This window comes from Periplaneta americana, chromosome 15, assembly GCF_040183065.1.
Source record: "Periplaneta americana isolate PAMFEO1 chromosome 15, P.americana_PAMFEO1_priV1, whole genome shotgun sequence".
NCBI classification, from domain to species: Eukaryota; Metazoa; Arthropoda; class Insecta; order Blattodea; family Blattidae; genus Periplaneta; species Periplaneta americana.
Genome location: NC_091131.1, coordinates 148797206 through 148819544, shown reverse-complemented (window position 1 = coordinate 148819544; position 22339 = coordinate 148797206). Strand labels below are relative to the sequence as shown.

At 36.1% G+C, this 22339-nt stretch overlaps 1 protein-coding gene across 1 annotated transcript in view; it reads left to right on the top strand.

The window, feature by feature from the left end:
- The window catches only part of LOC138715443 (uncharacterized), a 36774-nt gene that overhangs the window by 6462 nt on the left and 7973 nt on the right, over positions 1-22339 (top strand). The window contains exon 3 of the mRNA XM_069848348.1: positions 11240-11383. Within this exon, the coding sequence (XP_069704449.1) occupies positions 11240-11383 (144 nt within the window). The remainder of the gene's footprint in view (positions 1-11239; positions 11384-22339) is intronic.

Here is a 22339-nt window from a genome sequence, read left to right as displayed (position 1 = left end):
ACTATGAGGCTTTTACATGAGGTGGGTCCTTCATCTTTCCATGCAAGAAATGTTTATCATCAGAAAGATTGTCAAGGGGTGACAGTACAAAAGTTCATGTCAGTTCACATCATGTTTCAACCAAGCTATCACTGGTGAGAGAACAACAGGATGGAGTCTGCAATAGATTGCCTACCAAGAAAATTTTATCTTCTGAGAGAACACTAAGTCTGCCAGAGATACGTACATGATACCGAATCTCTTACAGTCCAACTAGAAACAGTAAGATTAAACATGCAAAATACATTTGATACTCTCAGTCAAGTACTTAGTTATGTCAATATTCTAGAATCTGACATAAGAGATCTAAAAGAGAACTCTTCACTTAAAAATTACATGTGTTTGCTAGTAGCTAACAGAAATTCCTCCAGTGTCTTGACATGGTAGTGTGATCCAAAAAACCGAACTTTCAAAAATTCAAATTCCCACAAGGCTAATATTATGCATTAATGTGTAAAACAAGCACAAAAAATTTCATTAAAATATTACCATTTACAAGTCGCTCCAGAGCTGAGAAGTTTATAATGTGTAACATAGTGAAAGAAAAAAGTCAGGGCAGCTTTTGAAGGAGTAGAAAACTCTTATCGGTGTTTGGATAAAAGTTATAGAAGAAACTGTTTCTATTCATCTTCTTCAATGTCTCATTGTACTTTTGGAACAGGTTGATAGTGCGTTCTGTCGTGTCATTTACTACTTCGTCTAAGAAGAGCAATCACGAAGTTCCTTGAAAACCACTCTGTAGGAAGTCTGTGCAGGAAAGATTGAGATTTGTCTCTTCCTATTTCAGTCTTCAAATAAATAACTGGTTCTCAATGTTATAGGATTCTCCAATTTCAGGTTTTCCAATTTAGCCATGTTCTGTAGTCATTGAGGAGTATCAGGTTTCTGTGGAGGCTGCAAGTTTGTTACTATATTTTCCTTTTTTGCTGGTTAAACGAATTGAGTCCGCAACAGACCACATTATTTAAAGCCTGTTTAGTAAATGATGATGATGATGATGATTGTGATGATTTTTCTTTTTCTCTGTGGTCACTTGGTCATCAAAAAGCAACTAGATGCTCAGAGAGAAACCAAAGATGTTGGCAAAATGCCATAATAGCCTATAATTGTGCTTTCTTATCTACAGTTTGGTTGGGATATTTCTTATGGAGAGTAAGAAGCTTGATATCATTATATGGACTTTGAATACCAACAAATACTCTCTAACATTAATACTAGAAAGCTTTCCTGTTTAGCATTGCAAGCGGCGGCGAAAAGTAACAGTGCTGCCATCTAGCGGCTTGAAACGTTCGCACACTCCGTGCGTCGTGCTGGATTACGTGAGGAAAAGAGGAGAGGTGTGCATTTGATTTCAATAAGAAGCTGCAAAGCAATAAATAGTATACTTTAGAGTCACTTTGTTCATAACATTTTTAATTAATAACAAATTACAAAGTTATTAGAATAGAAATGAATTGATAAATTCTCATATTTTCAAATTTGATGAAATTTAGTTGTGCATGACTTTAGCAGCTTTCATACATCGCTTGTTTTCTTTTTTAGCTGTATGGTTGTCCATTTTATTTTTGATGTAACAATTTATTAACACATTGAAATATTTATCAATGAAGACATTGGCACAGTCACTGCAAATGGACATGTTAACAGGGAGCACTACCATTTTAACTAGTTCTTTTTTTACACCAATTCTAGTTTTATAAATAACATGATCAGTTTCTTTGAAAACATCAGAACACAATTGGCTGAGCATTAGAGAAACATCATTAGGAAAAAATTTTTGAATCTTTACAGTATTTTTTATTTGCGATGTGCGTTGTTACGTCATTGTTGGGGTTTTCTTTACAAGATAAATTTCTTCGACAAATTTCGTGATTTATTCTGCTACACACCCAACCTGCAACATAAGCTCTTGCATTTTCTTGCAACACGGTTTCTTCATTTGTATGCTGTACATTTTTGTCATCAACAGTTACATCCAAATCGGAGACATCTGTAATGCCTGGACTGCAAAAATTCAATTTAGCTGCCTCGATATCTCCTTTCTTGAGTAAGAAAGAACAAACGTCAGCTTCACAGTTGCTTGTTTCAGGAGGACTTAGGAATTGATTCATCATGATTGCCCGAATTGTAGCTCTAAACTTCGAGCAGTCTGGAGTTACGTTGTTTCCACCTTTAGATCGAATAATAGAAAAGAGATTTTCTATGCAGTCTTGTGTTAATCTTCTTGTTATTAAAAATTTAAATCCATAATTATAATGCAATTCTTTCCATAGCAGTTTTAAAGATTGTAAATTTTCTAGCCAGCCATTTATACATTTTGGGTTCATTTTCCTGTTGTTTATTACCTGGATATTTCTAAATGTTTTTTTCTATTTCATTAAAAAAATTCCAGTGTGTGGAATTTTCACTTAGTGGCCTATTTAAGGCTTTACTAGTTTGGAAACTAGAAGAGTTAAAACAATCAAAAGCTTTATCCATGAACAGGATGAAGTCTGCAGTAGGTTGAGCCTCCTCTGGTAACTGTTTGAATTTTATGAGTGTTGCCATAGCTTTTCCTACAGAATGACTTAATAACTGTGTAGCAAGGCACACTCGCATCAGTGTGAATGGTGGTAGATTCAAGTGATTAAGTTTTACTTTAGGACAAAGTCGGGGATTCATATCTTTATCTATAAAATAAAGTTTTTCTAGGTATTCCCACTTAATTAATTTATCAAATAGCTTAAAATTATAATGTTTTAAATTATTCCTTACGCTCTTAATCAAATGTGGTGTATCATGAAACAAATAAATTTTTTTCACCATTGTGTTCAAAATAAGGCTGTACTTCATTACATCCAAGCAGTCTTCTCAATTTAGTGTTGTTTGATCCTTGGTCTGAAACAATCGCTTTAGGGATAAATCCCGTATCTTTTATTTCATTTATTTCATTTCAAGCAGATGTGATTTTAAAATCTCTGCAGGCATGGCATCTTTCGATAGAAAATAACCAATGGTTTGCTTAAAATTTTTACACATTCCTCGAATCATAAAAACCATTGCTTGGTTTGCAAGTGGTACCTCTGAATCTTTTACGTTAGTTGGAGATTGTTGGTTAGGGCTGTGTATACCCAATTCAATGAATCCCTAAAAAATGTCCACTTTAGCATTGTACGTTATTTTTTCCTTCAAATACATTTCATCTACAGCAAGTGTTACTACCTCTTCATTTAGTGGCAGCATTCCAGACTTTACTTTTAATAATTGTAAAATGGTGGGATTTGTACCGGGGCCTTTACCAAATCCATGAAGCCAATTTCGGAGAGATCTGACTGTTAGCAAACACAATTTTCTCCTTAAAAATCTGTAGCCCTGAGGTGAGCAATAATGGAGTGCCAATGCAAAACTTTTATCGTAACTGGAATACCGCCTTCCCAATTTTTTCTTTCTTTTTAAGCGCACTTGCGACATAATGAATTCATCATTAGAAACAATTTTGATTAAATCAGTATTTGAACTGGTTGTCTTCAGAGCTCTCACTTCCACCCGAAGGGATGAAATAATTTTTTTGTGTTTAGATACCAACTTTTGAGCTGCAATCAATTTCTTAGAAAGTGTCTTTATCAGAAGATTTTGAGCCATCTTTGACCTTTTAGGATTTCTTGCATCTTAAAAAATAAACAGGGACTTAATTTAGTGAAATATTAATAACGTCTTGAAAGTCTAGGGCTAGGTAAATAATATTTTGCGAATAACTAACTGAATCAGTTTTTATGAGAAAACATGAGTTCACACACTTTCTTCACAAAATCAATAATTCGTATTTTTATGTTACGTATACAATATGCGTCTATTTAGTTTGAAAAAGTCATGACTTTCTATATTTTATATGGAGAAACTATAAAGAAATTGTGTTTGGTATGATGGAAGGAAAGTAGTTTTATGCAGTTTAATAACTGATTAACTTAGCACAGAGAACATGTTATTGCTAATGTACTATCTGATTATGAGGTACCTGGTAGAGGACTATCGTCATTTCTGTCTGGAATCGGAGAACCTGTCACCTCCTCGATGGAAGGTCTAATGCGTTTCTTTAGGGACCTTCGTGGTTCTTTCATTGTACTTTGACCCATATTTTCGGAAGAAGGAGTTGTTAAATTCAGTGAAGGAATAGCTGTTCTCTTCAGACTGTTATTAAAAAAATATATGAAAAATTAACAGGTCTATGACTCATTTGAAACTTCGGTACTTTTCCAATTACACCTTATTTTTACTTACTCCTGACTTTTCAAATTAGAGTTATTGAAGTCCGATAATCTAAAGTGAGCTGAACATATTCTGTGATTTTTGTACAGATACTCTGTTCCTCTAGTTTTAAAAGTTTCGTCTAGGTCCTGTCTTTTACATTTATTTACCCATATGGCACATCTATAAGACAAAAACAAATAACAGTAATAATAATAATAATAATATGATGATGATGATGGTGAGGACACGAGACCTGTCATGTGAATCGTGCAAGTGGGAAAAGAATGAGCTAACAGAAAGAGAGTTTGTTTCACGATTAAAATTATACGAATCTACTGACACGAAAGTTCATCTCAGACTAATTATCTTCCTTCTCCATACCCATTGGTGAGAGCCACAACACATGATAAGGTCACAGAACAAGTTATCTACTGACTGTACTGTAATAATCATCATCATCCTGTGGCAGAAAAGTAATAGACTACTCGTATTTACATGACTACTCACTCACCTACTCACTTCGGAAATCTGAAGAACGATCTAGCATCTTTTTGCCAAGCATAGTTTTTACAGAAGAACACAGAACAAACAATTCCACTTTCCCTGACATGTTGTGGAACAGCCATGAGAATAATCCTTACGACTTACACCACGTGTTGAAGTACAAAACTCTTGTTAGATGCAGTTTACTGCGCTATGTGTCATGTTATCTTCACTGTCAACATTCCCTGTCGTTAGATAGCACTGATGAGTCATTCGCCTCTCTTATCGTGAACTTTCCAGTATTAATGTTAGAGAGTATTTGATACCAATAGATGCTTTGTTCCACTCTCTAATGTTATCTAGTGTCTCAGCAATGGCTCCAGCTACAAATACTGTTGCACAATCTGGAAGACTGACTCTATCCAAGGCACTGACTACTTTAGGTGACTGGAATATGTTGTTAGGGACGCTAGGTGTGAGGAGGGAACCTTTGAAGCAAGTAATAATGTTGAAAATCAAGATAATGGTTCAGACAGTCGATATGCATTCTTGCTATCAGATGTACTAGGTGATTAACATGATGAAGAGGGTCGGTTGCTCTTCCTTTCATGGATATAAATTCACTTCTTCATGTCCACCAAGTTAGTGCTGTGGTAATGCGACTGCCTTCAAACTAGCCGGCTCAGGTTCGATTCTCAGCAGGTTCAGAAATTTTCATGTAAGATTTCTACCTCGGGACTAGGAGAGATGGTGGTGCACAACTTTTACTCAATAAATTGTGCAGCAGTATGCCTGAATTAAATCCCAAATCTCTCCACGTGCATATGAAAAGAAGGCATATGTCACTGTTGATAGAGATTCACCCATCGGATGGGGACATTAAGACTGGTGGTCCCCTGGGTGCTATCAACAGGAGTAGGCTACGTGTCAGCACCGGGTTTCCCCCTTTCTTTCTTCCTCACCTTTGTCATCGTCCTCATCATTTCCTACACTACACTTACACATATACTCACTCTAATACACGACGTAACTCTTAACAGATACACATTATGCATATTGTGGTCTGTCGAAGTGGTGTGCAACTTGAAAATGGATCACAGTCCTGTCATCTATCCGCGGTATGCAAAATCACGCAAGTGAAGTGGGTAGGCATTAGACACACACAGATTTCACTTCTTCGTACCGAGCTCTGGTTTCTTTTGCAGCTGTTTGAGATCACTACCTTCCATGCTACTTCAAAATACTTTTCTCTTTGCTTTTCAAGAAACATCTGGCCCTCCTTATTTCCAATCTCTTTCATTGCATATGTCAAACAACTTGCCCAGATCTCTTTAATGTGTTTTGTTTCATTATATTACTTCCTTGCTGTCTAGCTCTTTTTTTAGATCCAGATATTTATCATAGTTTGGGAAGTTTCTTAACACACAAATCTATTCACAGAGTTGGAATCCTTGCATGCTCCCTTAGATCAATTTGTAAGTATGTTGGAGGGGCTTGTCTTTGTCCAAGTGATGAAACTGTACACTTGGACAGTGGCATGCAGTGACCATTCAGACAGCCGAAGCACTGAATATTATAATTGTTAGATAAATAATAGTAAATCAAGGGACTTGCCTTGATAAAATCACAACTGATAATAATTTAAAAGAACATATATTAAAATAAGTAGACCTAATATCAATTTAAATTTCTTAAAGCTACCATTATACAACATTTGATATAAAATAACAAGCTTCTGGCTTTAAACTCACCCTTGGCACTTCTCACAGTAAGATCAACGGAACTGAAATTCAATCCTTCTCTCCTGGGAAGCAAATTTGGTAACCACCTCATCAAAGAACTCTTTTTTTCTTCCTGAGTTCTCCTAGTAGGCATGCTTCAATTGGAATAATTCCAACATGAGATAGTCTCTCTTCTCCAGTAGAATTTCGAGAGTAGCTTTTGATTCTCTTCAGCATTGAAAACGACCTTTCTACTAAAGACGTACTCACAGGAATTGTACAGTCACGGAAGAAAAATCTGGCCGATGAGCAGCAAAACTCATAATGTTACTTGTGCCGGTTTTGTTGTGATTATCACAGTACAGAGTGTCTAAGAGGGATAGTGTTTACCTCCCTTCGAAGTTCCTGGGCTAGGAAGGAGAGGCTTTCGGACTCTTTCTGTTCAGAATGTCTAATAGGGACACTATTGACTTCCCTCATAGCTGCTACGCTTCGAGAGACTGACGTTCGGAATGGTTTTGTTTAAAGTCTATAATATACTGTATTTGTATAATTGCAATGTTTGTTGTGTTTTAGTCGACATATAGAAAGTTGTTTTGCCATTGGTTTTGCCATTGCGGATATGAAGAATGTTGTTAATGTAATTTTCATCCCCTATGTTCGTCTGTCTTCACTCTACAGGCATACTACATTTATGATTTATGACCACTGTATAGCCTACTTCGTGTTTTTTCTAGAGTCCTAGACACGTGACCCTGTCCATCTTTACCAACAGATTTTGTCTATAAATAGCCACAACCACTTCGAAAATCATCATTAGTTTTTCAGTTCGATAGCTATGGACGTCAAAGCCAAAGTAATTGCACTGATCGAGGAAGGCGGATTTAGTGTGGCGCAAGCTGGAGAACGCTATGGAGTTGCGACTAGAATAGCGTCCAGATGGTGAGCGCAGTATCAAGAGCAAAGATACGTAACTCGTAAACCTTTTAGTGGAAGACCCAAGGCATCAACACCACAACAAGATCTTATGTTAATAGAACGTTCGAGGCACTTTCCATTTCACACTTCTAAAATGCTTGTTGCCGACACGGGATTTCCTGCTTCCAACAGAACGGCTTCTAAAAGGCTCAATGGTGCCAATATTGTGCCGAGAAGAGTGGCGGTAAAGTTCTGACTGAAGACCATCGAATTGATCGTGTCGCATTTTGCCAAATGCATTACAACTATCCATGGCAAGAGGTCATCGTTTCGAATGAGAAAGTGTTTATGAACCACAGCACAGGGCCAGTGCAAGTATATCGACCGAAACAATCCAAGAGATTTGACCCTGAATATGTGGTCCAGAGGCAACGCATTGGTCGTTTGTCCATGTCGATGTGGGATGGATTTCTGGTTATGGTGGCGGCGCGCTATGGAGGATTCATGGGCATATGAATGGGCATCAGTACACCAATATACTGGAAAATGTGATGCTACCTAGTGTGCGTGTGTTTCAGCCCGAAAACAAAATAAAATTCCAACACGACTTTTCTTCCGTACACACATGTGTTGCCGTGTAGCGGTGGTTCAACATTCACAGGGATGATGTCGTAGAGGTTCCATGGGTGCCAAAAAGTCCTGACTTAAATCCCATAGAAAATATGGGGCGGAAGTGTAACGCGGTGTTAATGAACAACTACAGGGTCGGCATCCTAGGTATACGGACGTATTGTGGGATCTCGTTTCAAATGCTTGGGATGATGTTGCATTGTCAGATAGATATATCCACAACCTTGTTAATTCTGTACATAGAAGAATGGATACAGTGAACAATGCCAATGGTTTCTGGACAGATTATTAAGTCCAGAAGGAAACTATTGTATATCACTAGAGCTACATAGAAAGAAGAACATTTTAATTTGTGATAAAAAGAACATTCAATATTAATTATTTTACTTCAGGAATGTATATTTTCCCTTATTTTCAGAACTAAAGTAAATACTGTAGGTTTAAAAATAGAATAAATAAATGAGTTATAGTAAACCGCTTATATAATCAAACGTTTCCTTAAATCGCACAAAAATTATTTCTAATTAACAAATCTATTTATGTTCCTCTTTCGTCACTATTATTAATTGTTTACCTAAATTAATTTATATATATTTATTTCAATTTATTTTAATGTTCACTTATACCGTTTGTATTGGATTACTTCAATCAATTTATATTTATTCTACTTTATCTGACTGTTGACTTCTATATCGTCTTAGAACGAAGTTCCTATGTATTGTATCTTTCTCAATTTTGTTTACTCTTCGTCATATTGGCAGTCTGTTTTGCCAGGAAGATATTAAAATAAGAATAAACCATAAATAAATGTAGTATGAATAATTTCAAGGGGAAATTGTTCCGGGGCCAGGTATCGATCCCAGGACCTCTGGTTGAACGTACCAGCGCTCTACCACTGAGCTACCCGGGAACTCCACTCGACACCGTCTCAACCTTTCCCTTTATATCCACACAACTCGCATGGGCTGACGAAACGCCAGAGACCCACAACGAGTGCACACAAGCTCTGTGTGACTTGGAATTGTGGTTTTCTGTTAACGTACACAGTAACGTATATATTATGCAAATCTAGTCTTTCAGGTGAAGCTCCCTGTAAAGCAGATTTGAATAATTTCAATTCTGCTTTACAGGGAGCTTCACCTGAAAGACTACATTTGCATAAATGTAGTATGTCTATAGCAGCTGTGCCCAATACTAAAGTTTCAAACTTAAAATTAAAAAAAAATATTTGAACAGACCTGTATTATTAATTAATATAAATTACAATAATCACTAATTAGCAAGACATTTATGTAAATAATTTATTATTGGACGATATCTGTGGCCCTCCAATAATATATTTTTTTTAATATTGGCCCGCAGTATTCATAAGGTTGAGCATCCCTGGTCTATAGACTAAAGAGAGACGAACAGAGGAGATGATAATGAAATCAGTAACATTCCTCATACCCGCAATGGTAAAAACAATGAAATAACAAATTTCTGTAGAATATAATATAACATAAATATTTATTTTTTATTCAGACTAAATGACTTATCAGTGTTTTAAAGAAGATCAATAAAATTTATAAAATATATACTCATTGAAGTTGAGGTTAAAATAATGCTAACGTTTTGCGCCTATTGGCATCTTCAGGCACTTGAGCCAACAATATCATGTGATACATTAATTTACAGTAAAAGGCATGGCTGTTGAATATATACATTAATCAATCTTAAAACTAACAGATTAAAATCATTTGTGCAAATTAAATGATAAACTATAGTTGAGTTAATTATTGTTTTGATATGTATGATAGTTGAATTAATTATCCTCATCTCTACTTAAATTTACGACAATAATTAAAACAACTATAGGACACAAAGATTAAATTGTAGATTTAAAATGGATTCAAATAAAATAAAATATTACCTTGTAATAAAAATTGATTACTTCTATAATGTCTTATTAATGCTTACATTTGATCGTATAATTTTACCAATTACTGGTATGTGCCGTTGTTATTGATGTAATTATATGTATTATAATGATATAATCTTATGGTTCTTATTGATTCCAATATTAAACTTCATATTGAGTGGACGTCGAAATAATTTCAGATGGTTGAAACGTAGAATGCAGGTATGACTTTCAACAGGAAGTTGAGCTGTTCATGATGCAATTCATTCTATAATATATACGTATCGTAAGTAACTAATATAAAATATTGCTCAAAAGCCTAAAGGTGGTAATAGGCGAAAACGTTAGCATTATTTTAACCTTTAACTTCAATGAATATTTATATTTATACATTTTATTGATCTTTTTTTAAAACACTGATAAGTCATTTAGACTGAATAACAAATAAATATTTATGTTATATTGTATTGTATATTGACTTATCTGAAAATTACTACTACAATGCTTACTAAGAAAATTTTTGTAGGCCTATGTCGACAAGAACACAAGAGTTTCAACCTTATGGAATGTGAACAGAAACAGTCCGAAATCCTCTCCTTCCGAGACCAGCAACGTTGGGGGGAGTAAACAGTATCCCTCTTAGATACTCTGTACTGTGATAATTACAAAAAAACCGGCGTAAGTAACATTACGAGTTTTGCTGCTCATCGGCCAGATTTTTCTTCTGTGACTGTACACAGTAATGTCACTAACACATTAAACTGCTGAAAACTTTTTTTCAGCATTGAATTAGTACTCAATAGTTTTGCAAGTTCACTCATGGTTTTATTTCTAAACTCTTTACTGCTGTACACTACAATCAGCTCATTTTTCAATCGAATGATGTCGAAAAATTTTCCATATGTATCTATGAGATTTTGAAAGCAACTTTCTGGGAATTGGTTAGTATATTTTTCATAGTTTTGAGGCGACAATAAATTTAAAAATTTCAGTTTAGAATAATCTTGAAATCTTACATCCAAGTGGTTATCAATATTATCAAACACTTCGCAATAGATGCGTTTATAGTTGATATTTTTTCTCTTCAGAGGCTCACCTACTTGAGACACGGTTTCTTGGAAAATCCCTTCATAATCGTGAAAGAAATTTTGTTGAAACTTAAAAACTGTGGGCCAAGGACTAAAACAATCAAATTTCAGTAATTGTAATTGTTGTGTAATGTCTCATTTAAAAGACTGACAATATTCAGAGACATTGAGGTGATGACAGAGTGGTAAATGATAATAGAGCATTGAAAATGTGATGTGGTTGTTTTGCACAGAATTTCATACTGACGTGGCACAAAGACATACGTCCCAAGGGCCACACCATGTGTTGGGACGTGTCAGATGTACAGAACAAGGCTGCAGTGAACTTATTCCCCTGTCATGGCATGCAGGGAAATCAGCTGTGGCGATACAATCCGGTGAGCTAATTGTGCCTTCGAATTCTATTTTATAATTGAATCAGGAATTTTCAAAAGGGACTAAGTCTGGAAAAGTAAATTTGAAGAAAAAGATATATAACAGTCCAAACATGTTGATACACAATTTAAATGTGTACATTCTAAAGGACTTCGTTCCTTTTAATGCTGAAATCCAAGAAGAGTGTATGGAGACCCAGAAATGGGCATAAACTCAATTTACAAAAAATATGGACTTGGTCCCTTTTTCAAATTCCTCATTCAATTCTTTCTGTCATATATGAAGAGCTCACAACCAGAGTGGATCAAGTCTACCAGTGGTCAGTTTGTGGATTAATGCAATCTCAGATGAAGAAAACTTAGATTTATTCATTGCCTTAACAAACTAAGTCAATAACTCATTTGTTACTCCAGAGAGGGCAGCATTTCCTATGGAAAGTGAAGGTTGCTAAGCATGAGTCAGGTACTTTTAAGATTCAATTTCTCAAAATTATTCCAGAAGGACTTGGTCCACTCTGGTTGTGAACCCTTCATATATTTTTACATTAATTTCTTTATTGACTACTAGAGTTCCACGAAAAATTTACTGGTCTCATTTCTTGCCCACGTCAAATGTAGCTCTATCAGTCATCATTTTCAACCATGAACGCATCATTGTAGGTAACGAATTCGGTGTTAAGAGATACTTCTGTCTCATACACAGAATTCTTTTAACTGCCAGACTCATAGAATCCATGATGGTTGGAATGACCATAACCAAATTTGTTACCAACTGACTGATCATCAAGCTACTTGTTTATATATTAATTAGTTCCTTCAGTCCTTCCTCTGTTCTTTACTTTGTTAGTTCACTTATTTATCTATCCATTAAGGTAAGATTAGAGACCTTGTATTACCAGTGTTAAATTCACCATCTTTAAGTACCCTTATCACAGAAAGTGTTACAGATATGTCTGTGAATATTTTAAACTGATTCTTTGTTATCTTAAAAGTGCTGAGCTCTTGTTTAAAAAGTGAACTTTGTGAAAATAATAAGTTATGACTTTCTACTACATATGCACTTTCTTCCTGTCTGTCCTATGTAAAAATGTGGACAACTATTGCATTTTAGTTTGTAAGCCCCAGTTGAATTATATTTATTTGAATGTTTGATGTGATTATTTAGATATTTCTGTGTTGTGTTTTTGTTTGTACCTATGCTATCTTGTGTTTTAGTTTTCTGAATGAAGTTGCAATTTTGTAAGTATTGATATTGTGATATGTTAATGTTATGTATTTATTCTCACGCGGTGTTTGTGTTGGTTTGTTCTGTTTTTGTTTTGTCTTTTTTATTAGTGTATCTATCATGTTAGGATTATATCCATTGTCTTGTGCTATATATTTTATTGTGTTTAGTTCTTCAGTATAGTTGTCATTGTTCATAGGTATGTTAAATATTAATCTGTATGTCATTGTATGGAAAGCTGCATGTTTATGTTGTATAGGATAGTTCGATGAATTCTGTATGTGTGTTGTAGTTGTGGTTTCCTGTATATTTTGAATTCATGTCTATTATTTGTTTTGGTTATGGTGATGTCTAAGAAATTTATAGCTTGGTTATGTTCTGTTTCTATTGTATACTTTAATTTGAGATGTATTTTGTTGAGTTGTTGATGTAGGTTTTCTATTTGTCTTTTGTTTCCATTATATAGGACTATTATGTCATCTACATATCGATGCCAGTACATTATTCTCTCTGCGTGTTTGTTGTTGTCAGTGTTTAGTATGTGTGTTTGTTCTATATTATGAATGAAGATTTCAGCTAATATACTTGATATAGGTGAACCCATTGGTAATCCTTCAGTTTGTGTATAATATTTATTGTTATGTGTGAAATAATTTTGTTTTGTAATAATCTTTCTTTAATGTTTCTAAATCTTTTGTCCAGAAAGGTTTGTAGTTTGGGATCTTTCCTCAGGGCACCCATTTCTTTGCTGCTTTTAGCATAGTTGCACAAATTATGTCGTTACATTTGTCTGGGGATTCGTTCATATTAATGGAGAGGTTATTTTTTAGATCTTCTCTAAATTTAGTCCAATTGGATTTTTTAAAATTCCAAGAACATCTGTTATAAGATTTGTTTGTAGGTTTCTGATGTAGTAAAATAGAAGTAGCAATGATTTTGTGGCCAAGTCCAGGGTCTTCCAGAACTTTCCTGCTTGCCTTGTTATATATGTCTGAAGATATTAGAGTTAAATCTGGATTAGTTGTTCCATGGGAATGAAGATATGTTGGAGGGTCTTCTGGGTTGAATAATAATTGGATTGATTGGGTGTTAAGAAAATCTTCTATTGAATGGCCAACAGAATTGATGCCTAAATATCCCCATTCTTTAGAATGACCACTGAAGTCTCCAATTATGAGAGTCTTTGGTGTAACTACTATATTGTCCAAATTGGGTTTGTTATTAGGGGGTTATATATGCTATACATTTTGAAGTGTTATTTATCCGAAGTTCTATTTTACAAATTTCAGATTTGTGAATAATTTCAAAGGAAAAATTGTTCCTGGGCCAGGTATCGATCCTGGGACCCTTCGCTTAGCGCATGAATGCTCTACTGATTGAGCTACTCCAGGAACTATACAAGACACCGTCACAATTCTTCCCTTTAAGTCCACACAACTCAAATGGTTTGACAAGACGCCAGAAACCCAACTTTGAGTGCACACAATTCTGTGTGACTTAAATTGTGGCTTTCTGTTAACGTACCTACAGCAACCAGTGGCGTATACTGGTTTAAGGGTCTGGGCTACCACTGACCCTATTATTACACAAAATATATTTTAAAATCCCTATAATAAAATTCCTTACCTATTTATATGTGAATTCCAGACGTCTTGATTGGGACGAAAATACTTTGATGACTTCGTCATTGAAATTACAGTTGGGCCACTTGCGAAGTTTCTGTAGAAATGACTTTTCAATGGACATCAGTGCCAAGCCGGATAAACGTTCTTGTGTATGAGTTGATCTACAGTAGGATTTTATTCGCTTCAACACAGAAAATGTTCTTTCTACCAATGCTGACGTAGCTGGTATTGTCACAATTAATGTTGCCAATTTAAGGACTTCAGGAATAATTTGGTTCAGCTGGTTTTCATATATGGCAGATAATATTTCGTGGATAGGTTTGTTCGAAAAATCAAAGACTTCTGCTGAATATATTACGCTTAATTTATTTTTCAAACGTACTTGATCAAAGTGACTGTTATAGGACTGAAATAATTTGTTTAGTGCCTCATTCGGGAAGTTTTCTCTATAAGCAAAAAATTTTTGAGAATCTATAAGCTTTCCATAATCAGAAAATCTGTCAGTAATTTCCATGTGCATACGATCTAGTATGCTGTAGTACAGCTGCCTGTATTTCAATTCATCATCTCCTTTTCTTCGCTTTAATGGTGGTTCCATTGTATTGGCTGAAGAATTTTCATTTTCCATATTACTCCATATGGACGGAAACCCACTACGTCTGAACTCGGATATAGTATTTTTTAACTTTGATACCTCTTGCAAGCAGTATGCTATGTCTAGACTTTTTGTCTGAAGAATATTGTAGAGCACATCTGTATGTGCGAACACTGTAGCATAGACTTCAAGAAGAAATATATTCTGAAACTGTGTGAAAAAATACAAATATCCTTGAGCCTGCACAATTACATCATCATCATCCCAGTTTTCTTCAGAGTCATTACAAATGATATTTTCAAAGAAAGCAGTCAGTTGTTCTCTGTATTCCTTTACTGTATTTACAAGCCGAGATGTAAAATTCCATCTAGTTGGTGCTATTTTTGGGAGTTTCTTTTTCATAAATTCCTTGAGTTTTCCTGATCTTTTAGGAGATGATGAGAAAAATGTAGCTAAACCCGACTGTGTTTTGAAAAAAATGCGGCATTCTGGGATGGATGAAATAGTTTGTTGCAAAACTAAATTGAGAACATGGCTGTAACAATGGACAAATAGTGCTTGAGGATAATTTTCTTGAACTTTCGTTTTTAAGCCATTAATATTTCCCGCCATAACTGAAGCACCATCGTATGTCTGTGCAATTAACTTATTGCCGACATTGTAGCTATTCTGCTATAACACCTTCCACATGCTGAAACAAAGCAGCAGCAGTTTTGTCCAAACTGACATTTGTGAATCCTATAAACCGTTCTTGAACATTGGCAGTACTGTCGACGTATCTTAAAACAGTGGACGATTGACTCTGATCACTTGTCATCAACAACAATGGCCACAAAAGGTGCTTCCTCTATTTCAGATTTTATGTTCTTTATCATAACCCCACTTATAGCAAATATTAAGTAATTCTGAATTGCGGGAGAAGTACCACGAAATACTGTTGAACTCTCAAGATGATTGGCCAGTAAATGGTCAAATTCACTTAAGGAACTTAAATATTCAATATAATTTCTTCTATTGTCTGATTCCACACTCTCATTATGATCCCGAAAAGCCAATTCTTGTTTTCCTAGCAAGTAGACTGCGTTAATAAGACGCAGTAAAATCTCCCGATTTCTTTTCACAAGAGCATTGTGTGGTTGATGTGTAGAGCTTTTTGCTTATCTAGCTGTAAATCAATTCTTGTCTTCCCAAAGTTTGCAAAGTTCATGCTACTACAAATATGAGCTTTTGATTTGTCGTGTTTTAGGACTGCCGTTCGAAGGGAGTTCATGTTAGAAAACTTCTCTTTTGACCACACATTAGTTTCGCGGCTAAATAACAAACATGGCCAGCAAAATAGTTTAGACAGTTTAGAGCTACCACACAACCAATTCCACTTACCATATGATGTTGAAGTGAAATGGCGTGTGTACTCACACTGTTTTTCTTTTACGTTCATGGACAAATTTAACTCAGGAGTTGGTCTTTCCATTTTCACAATTTCAACTTTCTCGTTGTATGTACGACGGTTAAAAGGCACTTTTATTAAACCTTCTATTACACAGTCATTTTCAACACAAACCTCTCCAGAAACTTGTTCTGTCATATTTTTCACAATATCACTTAATTGGGAAATTAAGAACTTCATAATTCACAATTAATATAACTCTTAGACACTCGAACAAATCACAAATTTAAAATACTGAACTGCAAGAACACAATCACATTCATGAGCTAGCGTACTAAGCCTATTGTTGCTTCGCACCTTCGAAGAAACCGATCACGAGAGCGGCAACTCACCCGGCCTACACTGCACGATAGAAACAGGTGGCGGGGGACAGGCAGTTGTGCGACAGGACAGCGTGAGCGGAACGGTCACAGGCTACCCCTCGTAGCAGCGGTTTCTGCAGTGATGCCGCCTTGACAACTTGTTTCTTTTCGAGAGCAGAGAGTGCATATAAATCTAACAATTGCTTTAATTTTAATTACTGTGGTAAAACTAATAATACAAAATTATTACATTATGTTATATTATAAACTTTTTCTTTTGTAATTTCCTTGGGCTACCACCGGTAGCCCCGGTAGTCCACAAAATACGCCCCTGACAGCAACAAATATATTATTCAAGCCTGCTTCACAGGGAGCTTCTACCTGAAAGACAGATTTGCATAATATATTCGTTACTTCAGATTTGTCTTCCTTAGTCATTTGTTTAACAATGTTAAAGGTTGAAGTTATTCCTCTTTTGATGCCAACTAGTATGCCACTAGTTCTTTGTCTTGCTTTAGGTTGTAGAAATGTATTGTAGTTCTTGAAAACAAAGAACTGTAATTTTTGAGCTGTAACATTGGCTTCCATTATTGCAAACATATCAATGTCTTTATCTATTAGAATTTTATGTATTTCAGTTTTCTTGGTTTGATTAAGGCCTCCAGCATTCCACTGTAAGACCTTCAGCTGAGGTAGAATTATATTGTGTTTTGTCTTGTTATGTGATGCTAAAATAATCCCCATCCGGAGATCCAAATGAGGGGACTTTTTCACCTCCGGAATATTTTACTTCGGATTGTATTTGTCATTTGAGCATGTTGGATGGTCGTTTTTTTCTATGTTCATTAAACATAGTTCAGGGGGCACCACGAGAAGGCGACCATCATCACCCCCAGAACACCAATATAGCGCGACATATTATTGTGGCAGATGGCTAGCCTTGTTTCATACTGAGATTTAGTGAATTGATATCTCCTCTCTAGTCCCCCTCAAGCTTCCGAGTCAAGGTCGTAGCCATGCCTTTAGAGGTTTAGAGACTTCTGCCACAAATCTCACACCAAACTCTGTATCCTGGAATGACTGCCAACAAGGATGTGAGTGAAAACCAAGTGTTACGATACATCATTATTGCAAACTTATAGACCTATTGTTACTAGGTATAATAACTCAATAACTCTCGAAGAGGAAATCTCAAGCCTGGTTTGACAGAGTGTGCTATGAAGAAAGGCAGAAAGTCAAACTCCTACACAGAGCAAGGAACTCATCAAATACAGAAATCTTGAAGCAATATAACGAAAAAAGAAGACATTACAAGAAACTACTGAGAGAAAAAAGGGCGAGCCATCTTGAAAAGGAAGCGCAACAACTGATCAAATTTGCAATGGACGGTCCTTTTACAGCCCTCAAGACAACAAGACCCTCCTTTCCAAACATGATACAAATGCAGATTTGGGTAGACCACTTTCGTGAGATTCTGAACCAGAGTAGAAGCGATGCAGCGCTGCCTGTACAAAGCAGTCACCACCCAATATTCCCAAAAATAACGGAGCAAGAGATATTAGCTGCTATAATGGGAACAAAAACTAGAAAAGCAGCAGGGTCGGACGGCATTGCAAACGAGCACCTTAAACTGGCAGCACCACACCTAATCCAGACATGGACTCAGCTATTCAACAAGTTCCTGGAATACGGCACCATTCTGGAAAAGTGGAGACACTCCACCATCAAAGTTCTTTATAAAGGCAAAGGTGCTACATCCTTGCCAGATGCTTACAGAGGCATAGCGCTGGAGAATCCACTATTCAAAGTCTTCTCAAAAGTTCTGACAAAGAGGCTATACGACCTGACAGACAAAAGGATCCCAGGAAGGGGAGAGCCACCTTGCATGCCATAAACAACCTGTTGTCCGACATCCAAGTGGCACTCAGACATCCCAAAGGGAAACTATATACAATATTTATCGATTTCAAAAAAGCCTTCGATCTGCTCGACAGACAGATCATAATGAAGAAGCTCGAAACGATAATTGGAGACAACTACCTGACCCACATCATCAGGTGTATTATGACAGTCAACAGGGTGACCATAGACGACAACGTAACGACATCGACACCTATAGTTCAAACGAATGGAGTCCTCCAAGGTGATCCAATAAGCCCTCTGCTATTCAATATCACCACGGCAGATGTCGTCCAAGCGCTAAAAATATCAAACTGTAAAGCTACCATATACTTGTACTCAGATGATATGGTCCTATGCGTGACGAAACATAGAGATCTACAAGAAAGTTTCAACACCCTCATAGCATGGACAGAAGAAAACGCACTACGCATAAACAAAAGCAAGACTTTGCAGATGGTCTTCAGAAAAGGAGGAAGAGTGGCAACACATGAACTGGTGTATTATGGACAAGAACCACTGAAACAATCAAGCCACTACAAATACCTCGGAGTAAAATTCCAAACAACGGGCACGTGCTTCAGCAAACATATCGCGGAAAAATCAGTCGCAGCCATAAGAGCCATCAATGACATCAAACTCATAAATAGACTATCTCTGGACGCAGCAAAACAGCTATTCACCACAAAAAATTTTCGAATATTCGCCTACGGCCTGCAAATAGTATGGATATATCTGAAGAAGAAAGATCTAGAACAACTGGAGAAAGTAAAAGCCACGTTCCTAAAAAGAGTACTTGGGGTGTCAAAAATGGCCCCCTCTGGGTAGACTTGTATACTAACTGGCACGGGAACCATTTCTGATAGAAGAGCTGAGGCTATCGCACCATCTGCTGGCAACAGAACAATATGACGATCTCCTAGCAGAGAGAATAAGGAAGCGAAGCGAGATCGATATGGACTTCTACGCCACAGAAGCAATGATAAATCGAGCATGGGCGAATCCAGACCAACCACAGCGTCATGTGCTAACTCGATTCTCCATTCACGGCTTCCATCACAAGATCTGCAAGAAACCAGATTTCCACCAACCGGACGAAGACTGTGTGTGTTCCCTGTGCGGATGCAAATGCAAACAATACCATCTAGAATACTGCCCAAAAAGGACGAAAAGCTTAAAAGCTTACAGCAAGAAACACCATTTATAGACTCTCAATGCACATTTTGTGTGCAATTCTACTTTATTATAACTCAAATTTTTTGGGTCTGCTAAGCCTCAAAACCTATTAGTTTGAGAAAAATTCGTTCCGACACCTGGAATCAAGCCACACTGGGACACGATTCATGGTGCTGGCCGAACTCCTCTCATTGTATTATCAATAGCCTACTACCTGCATTTAAGACATTCAAGTCATGTATGCAGGAGCGCATATTTAAATGACTGCATGGTCATTTTCAACAACAGTTCATGAGTTACTGTTAACATTGATATATACATATATATTCTTATATGAGGTCTTGCCATCCTCATTGAATAATCAATGACTATAAGTAGCCATACTGTAAATATCTATTAATTTGAGAAAAATTCGTTCCTTCACCTGGAATCGATTCATTGATTATTCAATGAGGATGGCGATACCTCATATAAGAATATATATGTACCGGTAGGCTATATGAGCCTCAAAAGCCTCTTAAGAGCTTAGTCACTGACAGATATTCCCCTCAGAATTTGTCATTTGAGCTCAGCACGTGGAACGGCCAGGCGCTACATGCCCAGCAGAGTAGGCGAACTGTCTGGTCTTGCCTAGGCTCTCTGCCCTGATTATGGAACCTGTATGTAGTTTCGAAACGTTAGAAATGTTAGCTCCAGGACATAGTGCAATATCCAAATCACATTCACCGTGAAAACCTAAAAAACACATATGAGGAGCATCGTTTCAAAATGTGTTATGTTCCCGAATCCTAATTTTACAGGAAGCAATAAAAACTTTTCTCTCCTAAAGTGTTTTGAATATGTATAAAAATGAACTGCCATCGTGTTAATATAGACATTTATAAGTAATACCGATAAAATCTGAAATGTGTTTCCTGTCACAATGCGGAGCAAGTTGACTTTTAATTTGTTACTTAATACGTTTTGAAACAACACAGACAATTTAATATGTTTTGATCCAACACCTTTTGTTTCTTACACAATGCTGTTTCATTTTATTTACCTTCTTATTTCTTACAAAATAACAGAAATGGTTATTTGAGATTAAATATTCTGTGTTCCCGTATTTCTTATCAACAAAATTAAAGCTACATTGTTTTTTTTAGTACCCTTTAGTCTAAAATGAATACACATAAGTAATATAATTATGAAAATACAGTCTTTCAGAGTCTTTCAAAATCTGATTCTTCATGAAGACGTTCACCATGTGCATTATTTTCACTAGAAGATCCTGTATCAATGCTGAGGCAGAAGCATAGAATCCCACTTCATCCAGTTCTTCCCAACTATCTTCAAATCTCACTTTCAGCAAAGTATCCACATCGTTCTTTTTAGGATCAATAAGATTTGTGGCTTTGTTATTCTTCTTACTCCTCGTTTTATAATACAAGTACCTACTTTGAAAGGATCATCATATCTAAATATGGGTTCCATTTTCAAAGTAACCTCTGATTTTCCATTTTTATAGATCCTTTTCAACGTAACCCTTTTCATATCCTTGATTCTGTCCACCTTTTTGTACTGTGAAGCTAGAGATTTATAATCTCGAATTGTCCAATTTTCTTCTAAAGTTTTAACGGAACCCACTGTTTCATAAACAGCCCTATAATCATTAGGGATAATTAACTTGCCTTTCTTGCGCAACGTTTTCTGTACGACTCCGAAAAGTCTATCAGCTGCTAATAATTAATGGCCCCATACTGGAAAATGCATTAGAACTTCGGAAATGTGTGGGGGTGCCTTGCTTTGGAGCCAGAAAGGAAGGATGTGTACTATGTGCATGTTTTCGTTCTGCCCATTGCATCTGTCACAGAAGTCTTATGCAAGTAACATCCTGCTCAAAGTTGAGAAATGGCATTACTCCTGATGCCACTTTATTTGCCCCTCTTCCACACTGAGTCTCGTTCCATGTATAGAATGTTGGGAACTTTGTGGGAATGATGCATAGTGAATTGGAAACTATTAGTTGTAGAAAGGCCCAGTTTTCCCCATTGTGTGTATAAGGAAATGCATGCAGTTTAGAATATAATATCATCTCAGAATGTGATGTTTAATTCAGTTTATTATAGTAACACAGCTAATGTACTTACTTTGCTTCCATTTCGCGATTTCTTTTTGTTTTTGTTTTTAGTCTTTTCCTGATCCTCTTTGATCTTTCTCCAACTATTGCATAACTATCCATTTTGCACAAAAGTAGTAAGCAACCGTTATTCATTACATCTTACACAGATGCTGACAACTTAGGCATTTCGTTCAGGTCAACCAACGAATGGAAAATGGTTGGGAATTTAATACGATTTGAACCGATCAGTTTCGCGAACATAACACGATTTGATCCGATACATCAGAAAGCACATACAAAAAACACAGAATATAATACGAAATGGTCCAATTTTGTTATGATATGTGATAGAAGACATGCTTATAAGCGCGAAATCGCATCAAACTAAATTTCGATGGAGGGGGGACTTAACACGTTTTGAAACGATACTCCTCATATAATTTAGAGTTATATAGAAAGTCTAACTCCAAACTTGTTAGCAGAATTTTAGAAAGTGACATTGTTTATGCATTGCCAAGAAGAGACAGATGATAGTTTGGGGAAATTGCATAATGCAACCTAAAGCATAAATGAGTTCAGAAATAGAAAT